We start from the raw sequence: 18,439 nt of genomic DNA on the forward strand, positions 1-18,439 counted from the left end.
TCCATTCATGACTGCATATTAGAATGGCTAGTTGGACATTTATTGGACAATGGCATCATTTGTTTACTTTTGAACATTGGCAAAAATCAAGCATTTCCCCTACTTTGAGCTCCATTTCTAGGTTCTTTTTATAGTAAAATCAATCAAAATCACCTCTATTAATATAATATGTTTTCCATTCTATCAAATGAGACCAAGAAAACGAGAATACAACCATAAATACTATACGAAAATAGACCAGAAAGTTGGCATTTTAATTAAAAAAAACGGTTGGAGTTTTTTTTTTCTCATTATGCACTGCGTGCTCCAGGATTTTTTTTATATGGTGCACACTGACAACACAGACCCATTCTCTCACATGTGGGCCTACCAGCTTTCTCCTGCTTGATTTGAAGCTGCTAGAATTTATGAGTATATATACGTCAAACACAGTACCTCGTAAGACGTATATATAAGGCCGCGACAGTCAAAGGGTTAAAATCCATTGTTTTTCATGGTTTTTACTAAGTGTGACTGTGAAATAAGTCACCATGGGCCCCAAGAAATTTCCTAGTAAAGTTCCTTTGGTAAAGAAAGCGAGAAACACTATGGAATTTAAGAAGGAAGTAATAGAAAAACATGAGAGTGGTTTATGGGTGTTGGAACTTGCCAGGATATATGGCAAAAACAAATAAACAATCACTTCTATCCTGGCAAATAAAGAACAAATCAAGGAAGCTGATGTGGCAAAAGGGGTAAACCTGTTAACGAAAAAGGGATCACAAACTAATGAAGATGTGGAGTTATTATTTTTGTTGTGGATCAGGGAAAAACAGTTAGCGGGAGATAGCGTTTCAAAGACGATCATTTGTGAAAAGGCAAGGAAATTGCATGCAGATCTCTTATAGAAAATACCTGGTACTAGTGATGATGTTAATGAATTTATGGCCAGCAGAGGCTGGTTTGAGAGATATAAGAAGTGTAGTGGCATACACAGTGTTGTACGGCATGGAGAGGCAGCAAGTTCTGACAAACGTGCGGCTGAAAAATTTGTGCAGGAATTCAAGGGGTACATACAGATTGAAGAATTCCAACCCCAAAAAGTGTTCAATTGCAACAAAGCATGCCTCTTTTGGAAGAAAATGCCAAAGAGGACCTACATCACGCAGGAGGAAAAGGCACTACCAGGACACAAGCCTATGAAACACAGGCTAACCCTTTTGTGTTGTGATAATGCTAATGGGGATTTCAAAGTGAAGCCTTTACTGGTGTATCACTGAAAATCCCAGTGTGTTAAAGAAAATGTCAAGAGTAGATTGTGTGTGATGTGGAGGGCTAACAATACGACATGGGTCACAAGGCAAATTTTCATTGAGTATATAGTGTTTGGCCAGTGTGTGAAAAAATACCTCCAGGAAAATAAATTGCCACTCAAGTGCCTCCTGGTAATGGAGAATGCTCCTGCTCATCCTCCAAACTTTGTAGACCAATTGTCTAGAGATTTCGGTTTTATAACAGTGAAGTTCTTGCCTCCTAACACCACTCCTCTCATCCAGCCCATGGACCAGCAGGTCATTTCTAACTTCAAAAAACACAAAAGCAGTGTTTCAAAGGTGCTTTGAAATGGCCTCGGACACTGAATTGACCCTGAGTGTGTTCTGGAGGAATCATTTCAATATCTTGGAGACAACTGTGGCCAGATTGTGTCCTCGAAGGATTTTGAAGGGTTTGAAGCTGGCCTTGACCCTGTCGACCCTCTGGCTGTTGTGGAATCTATTGAGGTATTGGGGTAGTCCCTGGGGTTGAATGTGAATGGCGAGGATGTGGAAGAGTTGGAGGAGGACCACAGGGAAGAGCTAACCACTGAAGAGCTGCAACACCTTTAACTGGAACAGCAACAGACCACAGCTGAGGAACTTGCTTCAGAGGAGGGAGAGAGGGAAAAGGATGTGCCTTCTTCAGTGATTAAGGACATTTGTGCCAAGTATAATGAGGTGCAAAATTTTGCAAAAAAATATCACCCTGACCAAGCTGAAACAAGCCATATATGCAACATGTTCAGTGACAAAACCTTGCCCCATTTTAGGGAAATCTTAAAGAGACGCCAGAAACGGAGCACTCTGGACAGTTATTTTGTGCAACAGGGGATCCAGTGACTCAAGCTGGTCCTAATGGCATTAAAAGACAAAGAAAGGAAGTAACCCCAGAGAGGGACTTGTTACCTAAAGTCTTTATGGAGGGGCATTCCCCTTCCAAACAATAATCCAGTCCCCCTCACTCCTCCCTATCTTCCCTAAGCCAACAACAGTCTTCAATAAAGGCATGTAATAGTGATTTAAATGTTCATTTATTTTATTTAGTTCTCACTGTTTTGTGTAAGTAAAACTATAATCTTAAGGGAAACACTGCATCGAATTTCGGCCATGTCGAATTTAGGTCGACCTTCAGGAACAAATTACGGCCGAAAAATGAGGTTCCACTGTATTACAATAATGCAGTAGTCTACATAACAGTAAATCTTCTATTTTTTGTGTGAATAAAAATTCAAAATAGAAAGCAAGAGTAATATATAAGAGGAGCTGTAGACGTGACTGAATGTCTGCATTGTTCATTCTAGACCCTATTTTGAAATAAGCATCTTTTTTAATTTGCATAAATTTGGCCAAATTTCCAATTTCTGACCACTTTATTGGGTAGTTGAAATCAGTAAATGAGCAGTTTCTTGTACTCAGTCGATAGAACAAATGGATTTCTAAAGAAATAGCTGAGTTTGGTCGAGTGGAACAATGGAACTGGCTGAAAATAGGGCTCAAAGTGTGCAAAATTGCCGGTGTGTAAATAGCGCCGAGATCACTAACTTCAATAGAGCGTAATTACCTAAGTTTTCAATCAAATTTAGTACTTTTGGTGTCATTACCATCAGGAAAAGATCATCTATCATTTCATAAGAAAAAAAAATTTTTTTTTTAATTCTTTGACACTGAGAGCAAGTTTGTGAGCAGGGGTCTCGACAGTCAAAGGGTTAAAATAATCAAATTTGGTCTGTAAGGGAACCATCAACAAACATTCAAGTATCTCCAATGATAGAGTGTAAAGATTAACAAAACACTGGAATAAAAGCAAAAAAAAAAAAGTAAGTTACTCAACAGAATATTTACAAATTCACATGTACAACACCAAACTTGTATACAAACCTAAATTTAACCAACAAAATAAGAACTATTTCAGCATACACAAAAGTAATTTTTTTTTCTTAACATGTTGGCCATTTCCCACCGAGGTTGGATGACCAAAAAGAAAGAAAAAAACTTTCATCATCATCATTCAACGCTTTCACCATCACTCATACACAATCACTGCCTTTGCGAAGGCACTCAGATACGACAGTTTAGACGTCCCTAAAAACTGCCAATATCCTAAACCCCTCCTTTGAAGTGCAGACATTGTACTTCCCATTTCCAGGACTCAAGTCTGGCTAATTGGTTTCCCTGAATTCCTTCACAAGTCATTCTTTATTCCATTCTCTCTGAATGACCAAACCACCTCAACCCCTCTTCAGCCTTCTTACTTTTAATAACTCCACACCACCTAATTTCCACACTAAGAATTCTCTGCATAATATTTACACCACACGTTGCCCTTAGATACGACATCTCCACTGCCTCTAGCCGCCTCCTCCTCGCTGTAGCATTCATAACCCATGCTTCATACCCATATAAGTGTTGGTACCACTGTACAGTGGTACCCAGAGCTTCGTACACACAATTCATTCCAGAAGGCTGTTCGAGTGCCGCTACCAAACGAATTTGTTCCCACAACGAATAATGTAAATTAGATTAGCCTATTTCAGACCCCCAAAAATACAATTACAAAAGCACTTACATACTGTACATGTTCAAGTTGGGAGCAGTACGAAAAACTCAGGGTACTATTGTACTCTCATACATTCCCTTCTTTGCCTCCGTGGATAACACTTTTTGTCTCCACAGATACCCCAATGCACCACTCATCTTTTTTCCTTCAACAATTCTATGGTTAACCTCATCCTTCATAAACTCATCCACTGACAAGTCAACTCCCAAATATCTGAAAACATTCATTTCTACCATACTCCCTCCCTCCAATGTGATATCCAATTTTTCTTTATCCATATCATTTGATACCATCATCACCTTACTCTTATCTATGTTCACTTTCAGCTTTCTTCCTTTACACACCCTAAAATCTGAGGCCCGGTCACAGGCCTCAGATTGACCCCCAAAACCCTCTCCAGGTATACACCCTCCCAAACCATCCACTAACTTCGGCAACTTTTTTTCAGAATCTCCCAAAAGCATAGTATCATCAGCAAAAAGTAACTCAAATCCCATTTTATATTTGATTCCCCATAATTTAATCCCACCCCTCTCCTACACCCTAGCACTTACCTCTTACAAAATATAAAAGTAAATAAGGAAATAAAGAAGTAAATCTGAAAAATCTGTGCCAGGATCAGAGCCAACCCCTGCAACCACAATTTATTTTTTTCAACAAACCAGATTATATCCCACCTATGTAGGGTGACCTAAAAAGAAAACTAAAATTTTTTTATTTTTTTAAATTTAGTAATAACGACAAATATGTAAGTACATTATATATACAGCAACAACTTACCTTTAAGTGGTCCTGCTTGATGTTCAACCCTGAGCAATCATCACCGACAGAGACCAGTTGCTTGGGGTCTACCACATCTACATTTGACTGATGTTCATTTAACGCTTCACCCTCACACTGATTATCTAAAATATTAAATTATGAAAAATTTAACATTTCCTTTATTTTAGCACCTGAATTGCCCTACCTCAATGGGAGACTGTCAGCTTACTAAAATAAAATTAATTAAAAATCTACTCAACTATTACTTCCACAGCTACTCTACAATTTAGAAATAAAACTGCAAGTGGTTTTGGTCCACCGTATTACTGGATACATGCAAAAAGCTCGAAACCCAGTTTTCATACAGCGCCTGGAAAAATAGGATGCAGTCATATAGAGGACAGGTTCAATTTCTTGGATCAAGAATCCTTCAGAAAAATTAAGGAACCCTCACTGAGGGGAGGGTTGCTCCAGCCTAGATATTAAGGTACCCTGACTGAGGGGAGGGTTGCTCCAGCCTACATCATTAAGTTAACTTGGTGTTGGCGCATCAAAGCATAAAATGACATCTAAGTTTCATCTTCAAAATGTGTGAGAGTTTTAAAGTAGTCCAGTTACAGAACCAACACTCAAGTTAGTATCACTTTTTTGTCAGATTTAAGGTGGTGGTGGTTGTTGTTGTTGTTGTTGTTGTTGTTGTTGTTGTTGTTGTTGTTGTTGTGGTTGTGGTTGTGGTGGTTGTTGTGGTTGTTGTTGTTTTAGTTGTTACAATCAGCATATGTGCAAGTATTGATACAAGAAGAGTTTTAACATCCATCAACAAACAAATTAAAAAATTAACAAAAATTGGATTTGGCAACACTATTTTGCTATTAGTGACATACTGGCAATGCCAAATGTGTTTTACACACTACTGATGAAGCAATGCCAAATTAATTTTTGTAAGATGGCAACTACTGTAATATACATGTACCTTATTTTCATAGACCAAATAAACTTAGAAAGTTGGACATTTTCATTAAATATCTGCCCTTCACCCCCCCCCCATGCAAAAAATTGGGGGCTATTATGAAAATCATATTTCATAATAAAACATTCATTGTTGAATACTCACTGTGAATATAGTTTCAATCTGTTATCATTAATATTGGTAGGAAACACGTTAATAACTTCCTTTCAAGATACAGTGGACCCTCGAATTTTGTAATTAATCCGTTCCAGAGAGTCTGACGAAAGGCGAAATTTACAAATGGCGAAACCATTTTCCCCATAAAAAGTAACGTAAATCCAATTAGTCCGTTCCACAAACCCAAAAGTATTAACAAAAAATATTTTTTATGTTAAAATGTAGATTTACATACAGAAAACAATGAGAAGGATAAAACAATAATAACATCACACTTACCTTTATTTAAGACTCCTGTTGGTGTCTGGAAGATGGGAGGAGGGGTGAGGGTTAGGGTGATGTTCCTCCACAAATGTCTGCACCTCATTCCACTTTGCACAAATGTCCTTAATCCTTGAAGAAGGCACCTTTCTCCCCATCTCTTCCTCCTCCCCTGAAGGAATTTCCTCAGCTGGTGTACGTAAGAACATAAAGCAGGAACACTTCAGCAGATGTAATTACCTCTTGTATTACTACAGCACATGTAATTACCTATTGTATTACTTATTTGCAGTTACATGAACAAAGGTATACCTGTCGTGTCATGTTTTTAATGTTTTTTAAGTAGCAGTTTCCAGTGCCTAGGGTAGTGGTGAAAGTAGAAATAGTGTCAGGGCATTCTTTGTTAAGTATGAATAGTAAGGTAGCAATAACACTAAATGATGGAGTGTTATGGTGTATTGGTGAACAAAGAGCCCAGCCTTCTTGTACCGCCCCTGTTCCTGGTCTTAGGAATGCTTCCCAGGCCGACACTTAGGCCAGGGTGTTCAAGTGAATGTCACACACCAGACTAGAGGGGCTCATATAGAGGTTGAAACATATACACTACACAAGTAACGTACCAGTGGCAATAGTAATAGTACTACTACTAGATTTATGAAGCACTTTTCTAGGAGTATGGTTACACAAACAGTGCTCTAAGTTTGAAATCCAGAGCTACATTACTACCCAGTAAAAGAGCAGGTGGATCTTCATTTGACTTTAATCCTAACATTTTTTTTTTTTTTTTTTTTCAACAAGTCGGCCGTCTCCCACCGAGACAGGGTGACCCAAAAAAAAAGAAAGAAAATCCCCAAAAAGAAAATACTTTCATCATTCAACACTTTCACCACACTCGCACATTATCACTGTTTTTGCAGAGGTGCTCAGAATACAACAGTCTAGAAGCATACACACAAAGATACACAACATATCCCTCCAAACTGCCAATAATCCTAACATACCTACTGGATATTACATACAGTAGTACTTCAGTATTCGAACTTAATTCGTTCCAGAAGGCCGTTCGAGTTCCTATCTGTTTGAGTGCCGAACAAATTTTTCCCATAAGGAATAATTAATCATTTTTCATCTGTATTGTTACTATTTTTTAGGGGTTGACTGTTATTACTATTTTCTTAGGACCCCACGGCAACTTTTTTTTTTTTTCAACAAGTCGGTCGTCTCTCACCGAGGCAGAGTGACCCAAAAAGAAAATACTTTCATCATCATTCAACACTTTCACCTCACACACATAATCACTGTTTTTGCAGAGGTGCTCAGAACACAACAGTTTAGAAGCATATATGTATAAAGATACACAATATATCCCTCCAAACTGCTAATATCCCAAAACCCCTCCTTTAGAGTGCAGGCATTGCACTTCCCATTTCCAGGAGTCAAGTCCGGCTATATAAAAATAACCGGTTTCTCTGAATCCCTTCACTAAATATTACACTGCTCACACTCCAACAGATCGTCAGGTCCCAAATACCATTCGTCTCCATTCACGCCTATTGAACACGCTCATGCACGCCTGCTGGAAGTCCAAGCCCCTCGCCCACTAAACCTCCCTTACCCCTTCCTTCCAACCTTTTCGAGAACGACCCCTACTGGGTAGTAGTCTCCCTCTCTTTTACACACCCTAACCTGAGCCTCACTATCCTCATAAAAACTCTTTACAGCATTTAGTAACTTACCACCTATTCCATATACAGTGGACCCCCGGTTAACGATATTTTTTCATTCCAGAAGTACGTTCAGGTGCCAGTACTGACCGAATTTGTTCCCATAAGGAATATTGTGAAGTAGATTAGTCCATTTCAGACCCCCAAACATACACACACAAACGCACTTACATAAATACACTTACATAATTGGTCCCCTTTCCCTTTACATAAAGGGACTATACATGCTCTCTGCCAATCCCTAGGTACCTTCCCCTCTTTTATACATTTATTAAACAAAAGTATCAACCACTCCAACACTATATCCCCCCCTGCTTTTAACATTTCTGTCATGATCCAATCAGTTGCAGCTGCTTTACCCCCCTTTCATTCTACATAATGCCTCACATACCTCCCCCACACTTACATTCTCCTCTTCTTCACTCCTAAAAGATGGCATACCTCCCTGGCCAGTGCATGAAATTACCACTTCCCTTTCATCCTCAACATTTAAAAGTTCCTCAAAATATTCTCACCATCTACCTAATACCTCCCTCTCCCCATCTACTAACTCCCCTACTCTGTTTTTAACCGACAAATCCATACGTTCCCTAGGCTTTCTTAACTTGTTTAACTCACTCCAAATTTTTTTCTTATTTTCATAAAAATTTCTTGACAGTGCCTCTCCCACTATCTGCTCTCCTTCTGCACTCTCTCACCACTCTCTTCACCTTTCTTTTACTCTCCATATACTCTGCTCTTCTTATAACACTTCTGCTTTGTAAAAACCACTCATAAGCTAACTTTCTCTCTTATATCACACCCTTTACTTCATCATTCCACTAATCACTCCTCTTTCCTCCTGCCCCCACCCTCCTATAACCACAAACTTCTGCCCCACATTCAAATACTGCATTTTTAAAACTCATCCAACCCTCTTCAACCCTCCCTCCCCCCACTACTCATCTTTGCACTAGCCCACCTTTCTGCCAATAGTCGCTTATATCTCACCCGAACTTCCTCCTCCCTTAGTTTATACACTTTCACTTCCCTCCTACTTGTTACCACCTTCCTCTTGTCCCATCTACCTCTTACTCTAACTGTAGCTACAACTAAATAATGATCCGATATATCAGTTGCCCCTCTATAAACATGTACATCCTGGAGCCTACCCATTAACCTTTTATCCACCAATACATAATTTAACAAACTGCTTTCATTTCGTGCTACATCATACCTTGTATATTTATTTATCCTCTTTTTTATAAAATATGTATTACTTATTACCAAATCTCCTTCTACACATAGCTCAAAGGCTCCCCATTTACATTTACCCCTGGCACTCCAAATTTACCTACTACTCCCTCCATAACATTTTTACCCACTTTAGCATTGAAATCCCCAACCACAAGTACTCTCGCACTTGGTTCAAAACTCCCCACGCATTCACTCAACATTTTCCAAAATCTCTCTCTCTCCTCTACACTTCTCTCTTCTCCAGGTGCATATACACTTACGATAACCCACTTTTCACATCCAACCTTTATTTTGCTCCACATAATCCTTGAATTAATACATTTATAGTCCCTCTTTTCCTGCCATATCTTATCCTTCAACATTATTCTACTCCTTTAGCTCTAACTATTTGAAACCCCTGACCTAATCCTATTCATTCCTCTCTACTGAAACTCTCCCACCCCCATCAGCTTTGTTTCACTTAAAGCCAGGACATCCAGCTTCTTCTCATTCATAACATCCACAATCATCTCTTTCTTATCATTTGCACAAGATCCACGCACATTCAGACTTCCTTACTTACAAATACTAAAAAATACCAAAAAGCGCGAAGAAACATGAAATAGTTTACAGCGAAGTTCAACCGAGTTTTGCACAAAGCGACACCTGCGAGGAGGCTGACACCTAATGTTTGGTCGAGTGCCGAGCAAACGGTCGTCTATAGAGCGATTTTTTTTTTCTGAACAAAGCGTTCGAATGCCGAATTGCTTGAGATGGGAGTGGTTCAAGTACCAAGGTACTACTGTACATTACTCTCTTCCATCTAAATATTGCAGCAACACTTAAAACTCACCAAGAATACCCTCTTCTCTTTATTACTGCAATGCACTCACAAAAGTAAATCTCTGAAAATGCCAACAACTACAAGAGAAGATTCTACGACAGAACACTTGTGTCAAAATTTTCTTCATCAATAATGAACTAGTGCATGTGCTCCCTTTAAACTGGTTTTCAATCATAACCATTATTAGCAAACTTTCTCACCATCACTACATTAATCCTATTATCTTTGACAATAGAGCAGCACAATCTAGCCAGTTTTAATTTGATCTAAAACTCATCAAAATATAGGAGCACACTTACAACCCGGGTATGACCATCTTGAAAATTTTAAGCATGCCCAACTTCACTTCCAGCATCATCACTCGACACTGCCAGCTTAATGCACTAAATTTTCCTTTCGTCAAACATATTAAATGATTCAAGTAAAAAAAAATACTAAAATACAAAGTAGTGTTGCTTACAGGGCAGAGATCAACAAACTAGATCACACCACACACAAGTTCAAAAATAGATATGACGGTTTAATCACAGCCAGTTGATCAAAAGTCGAGTGACCAAGAACTGGAGCTAACCTCTTCCCTCCCCAACGTTTCCCTAATAGTCTTGGGTAATTACTGGACTACGATGCATACCTGAGGTATATCATGGAGCCCCAGCAATAAGGAGTGGAGCAAAAAGTTAATCAGTAGTCAAAATGACACACCAGAAATATGAAATACATTCTGCACTTTTAGCTTTGCTTTATTTAGAAAATAACCTTCACTTTCCACAATTTCCAACTCCTATGAAAATAAGCAAGAAAAATTTGAAACGTGTACAAATTTGTTTCTTTACGTGACATGTTTGATTAACTTATTATAGAGATACACCAATACAGTCTGCAAATAGATGTGAAAGGTCAGAACAGGAGATATTCTCTAACAGGAATGCCTTATCTGCTAAATAAGGTAATTGAGAGCGTAGACAGTTTTGTACAGTACAGCATATGAATTCAGCAACTGATATGCACAGAATGCTAGAAATTGTCCTCAATATACAGCCTCTCCTCAGTTTCCAATGTACTCGTTTACCAACAACTCAGAACTACGACATGCTCTCCAACGAGCCAGCATTGTATACTATACGAGAATTTGGATCGTGGAAACTGGCAGCGTGGCATCTCGGTGTCAAGCATCTCAATCTCCTTCCTACAGCCATTCGGTACACTAGCTTTCACAGTCTCCAAGACTACGTATCTGTACAAATTTGTACTTTATTGTGCACCCCATAGTACAAGATAGTTGTAAGTGCAGCAGCACTTGTAAGAGAAAAGACAAGAGGACAATGGAAGTACAAAAATTCACAGTAAAGGCGGTTAGCTGGTGTGTTTCTCTGTTTACATTCTATGTCTTGTAGCAGCTTAAGAAATGATTAAACTCAGTGAACAACAAGCATGCACGAGCGTGTTAGATAGGAGTGAATGGAGACGAATGATACTTGGGACCTGACGATCTGTTTGGAGTGTGAGCAGGGTAATATTTAGTGAAGGGATTCAGGGAAACCGGTTATTTTCATATAGTCGGACTCGAGTCCTGGAAATGGGAAGTACAGTGGACCCCCGCATACCGATTTTAATCCGTGCAAGAGGGGTCATTGTTATGCGAAATAATCGGTATGAGAATTAATTTTCTCCATAAGAAATAATGGAAATCAAATTAATCCGTGCAAGAGACCCAAAAGTATGAAAAAAAAAATTTTTTTACCACATGAAATGTTAATTTTAGTACACACAAACTGAAAAAGGCATGCACACTTACATGACACTTACTTTTATTGAAGATCTGGTGATGATTGATGGGATGGGAGGAGGGGAGAGAGAGTGTTAGTGTTTAGAAGGGGAATCCCCTTCCATTAAGACTTGAGGTGTCGAGTCCTTTTCTGGGGTTACTTCCCTTCTTCTTTTAATGCCACTAGGACCAGCTTCAGAGTCACTGGACTTTTTCACACAACATATCTGTCCATAGTGGCCTGTACCTCTCGTTCCTTTATGACTTCCCTAAAGTGTTTCACAACATTGTCAGTGTAATAATCACCAGCACGGCTTGCAATAGCTGTGTGAGAGTGATACTCATCCATAAAGGTTTGCACTTTCAGCCACATTGCACAGATTTCCTTAATCTTTGTAGTAGGCAACTTCTTCAATTTCTCTCTCCCCTCCTCTGAACCAGTTTTCTCAGGTCTGGCCTCTTGCTCTTGAAGTTGATCTATCAGCTCATCAGTGGTTAGTTCTTCATTGTCCTCCTCCACCAACTCTTCCACATCCTCCCCACTAACCTCCGACCCCAAGGACTTTCCCAATGCCACAATGGATTCCTCAACTGGCATAATCCTCTCAGGGTTAGCCTCAAACCCTTCAAAATCCCTTTTGTCTACACATTCTGGCCACAGTTTCTTCCAAGCAGAGTTCAAGGTCTTCTTAGTCACTCCCTCCCAAGCCTTACCTATAAGGTTTACACAATTGAGAATATTAAAGTGCTCTCTCCAAAACTCTCTTAGAGTCAACTGAGTTTCTGAGGTCACTACAAAGCACCTTTCAAACAGAGCTTTTGTGTACAGTTTCTTGAAGTTTGCAATAACCTGCTGGTCCATGGGCTGCAGGAGAGGAGTGTTATTAGGAGGCAAAAACTTCACCTTAATGAATTTCATTTCCCCATAAAGTCGCTCTGCCACGTCTGTAGGATGACCAGGGGCATTGTCTAACACCAGGAGGCACTTAAGTTCTAATTTATTTTCAGTTAGGTAATCTTTCACATTGGGGGCAAATGCATGTTGTAACCAGTCATAGAAAAAGTCCCTAGTGACCCATGCCTTACTGTTTGCCCTCCACAGCACACACAAATTCTCCTTGAGGACATTCTTTTGCCTGAACGCTCTGGGAGTTTCAGAGTGATACACTAATAAAGGCTTAACTTCACAATCACCAGTAGCATTGGAACACATCAACAAAGTAAGCCTGTCTTTCATAGGCTTATGTCCTGGGAGTGTCTTTTCCTCCTGAGTAATGTAGGTCCTGCTTGGCATTTTCTTCCAAAACAGGCCTGTTTCATCACAATTAAACACTTGTTCAGGTTTCAGTCCTTCAGTCTCTATGTACTTCTTGAATTCCTGCACATATTTTTCAGCCGCTTTGTGGTCCGAACTGGCAGCCTCACCATGCCTTATCACACTATGTATGCCACTACGCTTCTTAAATCTCTCAAACCAATCTTTGCTGGCCTTAAATTCACTCACATCAGCACTAGTTGCAGGCATTTTTTTAATTAAATCCTCACGCAACTTCCTAGCCTTTTCGCTTATGATCGCTTGAGAGACGCCATCTCCTGCTAGCTGTTTTTCATTTATCCACACCAATAAGAGTCTCTCAACGTCTTCCATCACTTGCGATCTTTGTTTCGAAAACACAGTTAAACCTTTGGCAAGAACAGCTTCCTTGATTGCCTTTCTGGTGCCCACAATAGTAGCGATGGTTGATTGGGGTTTCTTGTACAACCTGACCAGGTCGGCGATACGCACTCCACTTTCATACTTATCAATGATCTCTTTCTTCATTTCTATTGGAATTCTCACCCTTATTGGTGTAGGGTTGGCACTAGAAGCTTTCTTGGGGCCCATGGTCACTTATTTTCCAGAAACAGCACCGAAAACACTGTAATAATATGAAATATTCCGATTGTATGCTTGGATGTTACCGCGGAGGCTGGCTGGTAAACAATGGCACGGGCGGCACATGTGAGGCTGGCTGAGGGCGCACATTGGACGCGTCTCGGACGAAAATCGGTGAGCGGGTTTTTAAGCGGTATGCGAGGCAAAATTTTTGCGATTAAAGCAAGCGGTATGCAGATTAATCGTTATGTGGTGCCATCGGTATGCGGGGGTCCACTGTACAATGCCTGCACTTTAAAGGAGGGGTTTGGGATATTGGCAGTTTGGAGGGATATGTTGTGTATCTTTATTCGTATATGCTTCTAAACTGTTGTATTCTGAGCACCTCTGCAAAAACAGTGATAATGTGCGAGTGTGGTGAAAGTGTTGAATGATGATGAAAGTATTTTCTTTTTGGGGATTTTCTTTCTTTTTTGGGTCACCCTGCCTCGGTGGGAGACGGCCGACTTGTTGGGGGGGGGGGGAGAGAAGAAGGAAAAAAAGGTAGTAGGTTAGTAGACAGCAACCACCCAGGGAGGTAATACTGTCCTGCTAAGTGGGTGTAAAACAAAAGCCTGTAATTGTTTTACATGATGGTAGGATTGTTGTTCTTTTTCTCTCTCAAATATGCAAGATTTCAGGTAAGGCTTGCTACTTCTACTTACACTTAGTTCACACTGTACATACATGTACAAGCATTTATATACACACCCCTCTGGGTTTTTTCTATTTTCTTACTAGTTCTCATTTATTTCCTCTTATCTCCATGGGGAAGTGGAACAGAATTCTTCCTCCATAAGCCATGCGTGTTGTAAGAGGCGACTAACATGCCAGGAGCAAGGGGCTAGTAACCCCTTCTCCTGTATACATTACTAAAATTAAAATGAGAAACTCTCATTTTTCTTTTTGGGTCACCCTGCCTCGGTGGGAGACGGCCAACTTATTAAAAAAAAAAAAAAGTAACGAGTGCACTGTGTTTTTTACTTTTTTATTGATTTTTCCAACATGTAAAAATTATGCAAATTAAAACAACGTTATCAAGCTGGAGTTTCCTTTTTATTTTTTTCTTTCTAATATACATATTTAATTCATCATTTGGCATCATTAGAAAGTGGGCGGAGCTACAGGAGAAAGTGGGCGAAGCTATAGCAGAGAGGAAGAGAAGTGAGCAGTGTCACAGTAACTCAAGATTGCCCATGACGCATCAAGGGGTGGACCTCTCAGCACTACGAAATACTTTATAATTATACTATTACTATCAAGTAAGTTTATCTACTTACCATATTTATTCCAGAATAATATCAGGTATATCAATGTAGAAGCATAATAAAGATGTCCAAATTAATAAAAACTTGACATTACATGGAGAGATATTGAAGGGTGGACAGCATTAAGGGATTAAAAAACAAAAAGTAATCAGCTACGCACGCATTTTCTGGAATATCTCGGAAGCAAGTTATTGACCTATTTCGTGTTGTATTACCTTTAATAATGAACAGATTGACTGTATTTTCACAGGAAACAAAACTGAATGTTTAAATTTTGGGTGGTGACATTTTGAAATATCAGTAAGGGGAGATTCCTCGATTAGCGACAAATTCGTTTACTGACAGTCTTAGGAACAGAACTCCATCGGTAAACAAGGAGAGACTGTGTTAACAATACACCCTCCCTCTCACCCATACATATATGTAGTAACTTCATAAAGAAAAAAATCTTACCTTTCAAATTACAAGGTTTATCCTCTTCTGTGTGGGGACTGCTGTTAGTGAAGACAGAGTCAAGGTCGTCAGGCACCACTGTTAACCTTTCAGCACCCAACTCCTCTATGTTCCACTCCCTTGCAAGAGAAATAGTAAAATATCTTCATGTGTCCTGTGTGTGTTTTTTTTTTTTCTTTTTAAGTTTATACAATTTCACACTTTTTCCAACACATTACCTTAACCTTTTTAAATAACAAAAAAAGGCACAACACCGTGACTGGAACGATACTCAAATAACCTGCACATAAAAATGAGCTTACGACGACGTTTCGGTCCGACTTGGACCATTTACAAAGTCACACTAACGAAAAGGAGAGCAGGAAGGGTATATGTAGGTAGGAGGTGGTAGTAGTGGAGGTGGAAGGAAGTAGTAGAGAGGAGGTAGTAAGAGGAGGAGCCAGTCAAATACTAAGAAAGGGGAGCATTGCAAAAGAGCTAGGTGTCCACAGAGGGTAAGAGCAAGAACACCGAGGAGGGGGGGGGGATAAACTAACAAATACACAGGGCAGAAGACAACTCAAATGAGAAAAAGGAAAGAGGAAAGGGGAAGAGGGAGAAGAACAAAAGGAGGAATCAGGTTGGGTCACGGGTGTTTTGAAGTTTGGAGCATTTTACAATGTAGTGGGAGAGGAAGGCATCTACAGAGACGAAGCTGGGACTAAGATTCATACAAGGAAAGTTGTGTATTAGGGAGGATTCAACCAGACGGTGACTGTTAAAGTTGGAAGTAGGGAAGACAGTTTTAGCAGAAGACCAGTCAATAGGATGGCTGTGATCTCTGTCTTCCCTACTTCCAACTTTAACAGTCGCCGTCTGGTTGAATCCTCCCTAATACACAACTTTCCTTGTATGAATCTTAGTCCTGGCTTCGTCTCTGTAGATGCCTTCCTCTCCCACTACATTGTAAAATGCTCCAAACTTCAAAACACCCGTGACCCAACCTGATTCCTCCTTTTGTTCTTCTCCCTCTTCCCCTTTCCTTTTTCTCATTTGAGTTGTCTTCTACCCTGTGTATTTGTTCCTTCTTTATTTATTTCCTCCTCCCTCGGTGTTCTTTCTCTTACCCTCTGTGGGCACCACCACCACCGCCAACGCCGCCGCCAACGCCACCGCCACCACCACCTGCCTACATATACCCTTCCTGCTCTCCTTTTCTTTAGTGTGACTTTGTAAATGGTCCAAGTCAGATTGAAATGTCATTGTAAGCTCCTCTCTTCTATGTACGGGTTATTTGTTTAACAACCTTTTTCTTGTTCAATCGATGAAGTCAAACATTACTTTTCATTGCACAATCTATAAATTCAAACATGATGTACCTGTGCAATAAACACTTCAGAAACTGACAGTTTTGAGTGGATGGGGCTTTCCGAGTGGTGGAAGACGAGGAGGAGTTTGAGATAACCAGTCCCTCAACTGAACAAATTGACTGCAAGCTGAGGGACTGATTACCTAAAACAACAACTGATCTTCAACTGATCTTCCACCATTCTTCTCAGTATTGGACTGAGGAAGCCATTGGCTAGCAAAACACTTCAACAACAGATACTACAGTGTTACACTAATGTCTCAGTCATCAACTTGTTGGTTTTCTAAACCATTTATAAACAATGACAAATTGGTAATTATAATATACAAGCTTCAGATGTTATCCTTGTATGACTTGTTATAAATTAGTGATAACATACATCAGAGCCCTAAAGTTCAAGAACTACACATTAAGTTTACTTCATCTTTACCTAGCTTAATGAAGGAAGCTAACCTAAAAGTTCAAGGATCAAAAAGCCACTCAGTACTCTATACAATGAAAGGATTCCACAATTCAAATACTTACCTCACAAAATCAAACTAAAAAAAACTCAAACAGCAAATTAATAGGCCAGAAAATCAAATAGGCCAGAGCCATGGACAAAGCATGTGCCAGTCAGTGGTATACTATGAGTTATATATGGAGTAAGAGGAATGGGAGGAGCACCAGCAAGATGTGGCTAAGGGACATAACAGCTTCCTTACCTTGAACGTAAGGACTAGTGCATACACTCATGTCATTTTATATAATTCTATTCTGGTATCTTGATCACCCTAAATTTGAAGAGCAAAACAAACAAGGGGGGAGCTGAATGATAGTTTTAGGCCTTTCATGTTGTAATCAACACACCAGAAGATCCCTTGAACAGATCTACTTGAACTTCCAGGCCCCATGGCCTGGTGCCCTAAGTTCTTGCTTCATATGGTGAGGGTCCAGGTTCGATTCCCAGCAAAGGGGTGGAAACTTTGGACGTGTTTTCTTACACCGTTTGTCTATGTTCACCCATCAGTAAAATGGGTACCCGAGTGTTAATGGACTGGTGTGGGTCGCATCCTGGGACAAAACTGACCTAATTTGCCCGAAATGCTCTGCATAAGAAGGGGCTTTCTATATAGTAGGTCATTAACCCTTTCAGGGTCCAGAGGACAAATTTCAAAGGGTGCACCAGTGTCCAAGAATTTTCAAAAAGTAATTTTGTTATTTTTTCTTATGAAATGGTGGAGAATCTTTTTCTGAAAGTAATAAAACAAAAAGTACAAAATTTGATGAAAAATTTACAAAATTATGCTCTCGCGAATTTTGACGTGTCAGCGATATTTACACATCAGCGATTTTGCGGACTTTGACTCCCATTTTAGGCCAAATTCTTAACTATTTCACTAGTATTACTTCTATTCTATTGACTGAACACAAGAATTTGCCAAGTCAACTGTTTCAACTACAAAATAAAGTGAACGGAAATTGGTAATTTGGCCAATTTAATGCAAAGTTCAAAATACTCTAATTTCAAAATAGGGTCCAGAATAAACAATGTAGACATTCCTGGCACTAAACTAACATTTCCTCTGTTCATTAGTTAAGTTTTCAGGCTTTACTAATGAATTCCATTTTGATTTTTTATTCACATAATGAATTTTTATTCACACCAAAAAATAGATTTACTGTTATGCAATATTTTAATAATTGTATAAATAACATCAGCACATTTGTGAATGTATATTAGACCCACCAGCAGGCATTTATTAGACATGTGAGGCCATTTGTTTACTCCTGAACATAAGCAAAAATTTAACATTTCTGCTACTTTGAGCTAAGTTTCAAGCCATTTCCAGTACTAAAACCAATCAAAATCATCTCTATTTCAGTCATGTCTTCCATTCTATCAAATGAGACCAAGAAATCGCAA

The 18,439-nt window shown here is 39.4% G+C and overlaps 1 protein-coding gene across 1 annotated transcript in view; it reads right to left on the reverse strand.

The window, feature by feature from the left end:
• The window catches only part of LOC128698669 (restin homolog), a 165,905-nt gene that overhangs the window by 132,325 nt on the left and 15,141 nt on the right, over positions 1-18,439 (reverse strand). The window contains exons 3-4 of the mRNA XM_070104034.1: positions 15,186-15,304; positions 4,633-4,757 (exon numbers count right to left, since the gene is read on the reverse strand). Coding sequence (XP_069960135.1) covers positions 4,633-4,757; positions 15,186-15,304 — 244 coding nt within the window. The remainder of the gene's footprint in view (positions 1-4,632; positions 4,758-15,185; positions 15,305-18,439) is intronic.

This window comes from Cherax quadricarinatus, chromosome 88 (assembly GCF_038502225.1).
Source record: "Cherax quadricarinatus isolate ZL_2023a chromosome 88, ASM3850222v1, whole genome shotgun sequence".
Taxonomy (NCBI): Eukaryota; Metazoa; Arthropoda; class Malacostraca; order Decapoda; family Parastacidae; genus Cherax; species Cherax quadricarinatus.